Source organism: Cebus imitator, unplaced genomic scaffold, assembly GCF_001604975.1.
Source record: "Cebus imitator isolate Cc_AM_T3 unplaced genomic scaffold, Cebus_imitator-1.0 Scaffold608, whole genome shotgun sequence".
NCBI classification, from domain to species: domain Eukaryota; kingdom Metazoa; phylum Chordata; class Mammalia; order Primates; family Cebidae; genus Cebus; species Cebus imitator.
Genome location: NW_016107923.1, coordinates 956,548 through 958,726, shown reverse-complemented (window position 1 = coordinate 958,726; position 2,179 = coordinate 956,548). Strand labels below are relative to the sequence as shown.

The 2,179-nt window shown below is 41.5% G+C and overlaps 1 protein-coding gene across 1 annotated transcript in view; it reads right to left on the bottom strand.

The window, feature by feature from the left end:
• Window positions 1–1,362, bottom strand: part of NBDY (negative regulator of P-body association) — a 3,738-nt gene extending 2,376 nt beyond the window's left edge. The window contains exon 1 of the mRNA XM_037734366.1: window positions 999–1,362. Within this exon, the coding sequence (XP_037590294.1) occupies window positions 1,028–1,234 (207 nt within the window). The 5' untranslated portion in view covers window positions 1,235–1,362 and the 3' untranslated portion in view covers window positions 999–1,027. The remainder of the gene's footprint in view (window positions 1–998) is intronic.
• Between the last annotated feature and the right edge of the window lie 817 nt (window positions 1,363–2,179).

Sequence of the window (2,179 nt, the reverse complement as noted above, 5' to 3'; positions counted from 1 at the left end):
TGGCGCAGTCTCAGCTCACTGCAACCTCTGCCTTCCAGGTTCAAGCGATCGTCCTGCCATAGCCTCCAGAGTTGCTGGGATTACAGGCGTCCACCATCATGCCCGGCTAATTTTTGTAACTTTAGTAGAGACGGAGTTTCACCATGTTGGCTAGGCTAGTTTCGAACTCCTGACCCGATCTGGTCACCTCGGCCTCCCAAAGGGCTGGGATTATAGGCCTGCACCACCACGCCTGCCCCCCACTCTTTTTTTTTGTCGTTGATGGCTCATGATTACTACCAGGCAGTGACTTGGTCCATCCTCCACGCTTCCTGAATACCTTGAACAAGCAAATGTTATGGCACTTGGATTTGACTAACACATTGTAGCTTAAAATATATATATAATTAACTCTCCTGCCTTACACAGAGAAAGACGTACACTTCTGAAGGCTCACCTTACACTTCCCTCTGTTAACACAGTTCTGGACATAGGTGCTTGTTATTGGTCTTGAATCAGGCATTTTTTTTTAAATAAAAAATTTTTCAAATGCACGCAAAAGATGCTTGTTTCAATAGATGCTTGTTATTGGTCTTGAACCAGGCATTTTTTTAAAATAAAAATTTTTCAAATGCACGCAAAAGTGGAGAGAATAGTATAATAAATTCCCACAAATACATCACCCAGCTTTAAATTATCAACTCATGAACATTTTTATTATACCTTCCCTCCACCTTGGCAGCAATGAATTACTTTCAAACAAATCAAAAGATTCAAGTCTATGTCTTAGAAAATATAACTACAATTACTTCATCTAAAATATTAAAAATAATTATTTAATGTCATTAAATATGCATCATTTCATTCAAGCATATTTTGTGAAAGAGCTGCTTAATGCCTGCATGTTATTTCTTCTATTTTGAAATCGTGGAAAGAACAGGGAAAAGGGGAAGGAGATCTTTGAGAATGCATAATAAGTTTCAAAGAGCCTAGGTGTCCTAGATGAGAAAGAATCTGACCTGGTTTGGGGTGGGAGAGATTTATTTCTCTACTTCTCCGGAGGAGGAGGGTGCGACTTCAGGCCGGCTGATGGAGGAGGAGGTGCGGAGGGGAGAGTGGTACTACCTCCGTTGGGAGTTCCTTCTGGATAATCCCACCGCGGAGCTAGGAGGCAGCGCTTTTTTGGAGGCTTGGCTTCCCGTGTGTTTCCAGGTGGGAGAGTGGATCTCCCGGAGGCACAAGGTTGGTCTCCCATAAGGATTATAGAAACAGGGCGTCAGTTTTCTCCGGTGGGCCCTGGCAAAGCCAAGAGACCTGAGATGGCGGCGGGTCCCCTCCAGGCACTGAGCTGGCTTCCTCCTGTTTCGCTCTTACCGTATTTCCTGTATCCTGAGACGTACATCCCTTCTCCGCCTCCACCCCTCCTCCCTACCCCATCCGATGTTAACGTTTCTACTAGGATGGGTGTTAAAAAGCGAGGTCGTTATTTAATATAGTGTTTTTTTCATCGCGCCCCACCCCCACTAAATGTAAATAAATTTATGGAGAATTTAATATAATTTATGAAATTTTAAGATGAGAAGAAATTCAAGTTTATCTTTAAGTGGTAAACTCTGAATGGCTTATATGTGTGGGAGGGACGCGGGGGTGGGCGGTAACCAAAGAAGAGCTTTACAAGCCAGCTGCAGATGCACATCACAGATCTGTGAAACTAGCTACGACCATTTAAAAAGCACTATGCAAACATGTAAGTTGACTAAAGTGCAGAACAGCACACCAGCACTAACTGTGGAAATTGAATGTGGAAAATGAATTCGCTGTATGTCACAGAATCTAAGATCAATTTTTCTTTATATTTTTAAAACAAATAGTAATTTTTGAAGGCTTACTGTATTTCTTCCCCCACATTTGAACATGTAGGAAATCTCTGCGACCTGACAATTGATGGTACACTATACTTTAGTTGACAACTTATTTTTTCTTTCTTGTAGGTGTGGAAAATAATAACCCATCTTACCACTGATGACATGTTATATTCTACGATTTATGGTAACCAGAAGAAAGTACCATGTGTCTCAGAAGAAAAGGCTTCTGGAACTTCTTAAACCTTCATTATTAAAATAGCCTACACATTCATACCCCTTTAGCTATGGACAAACTAGATCACAGTTTTTCAGGGTTGTCCTCATGGTTTTTGTTT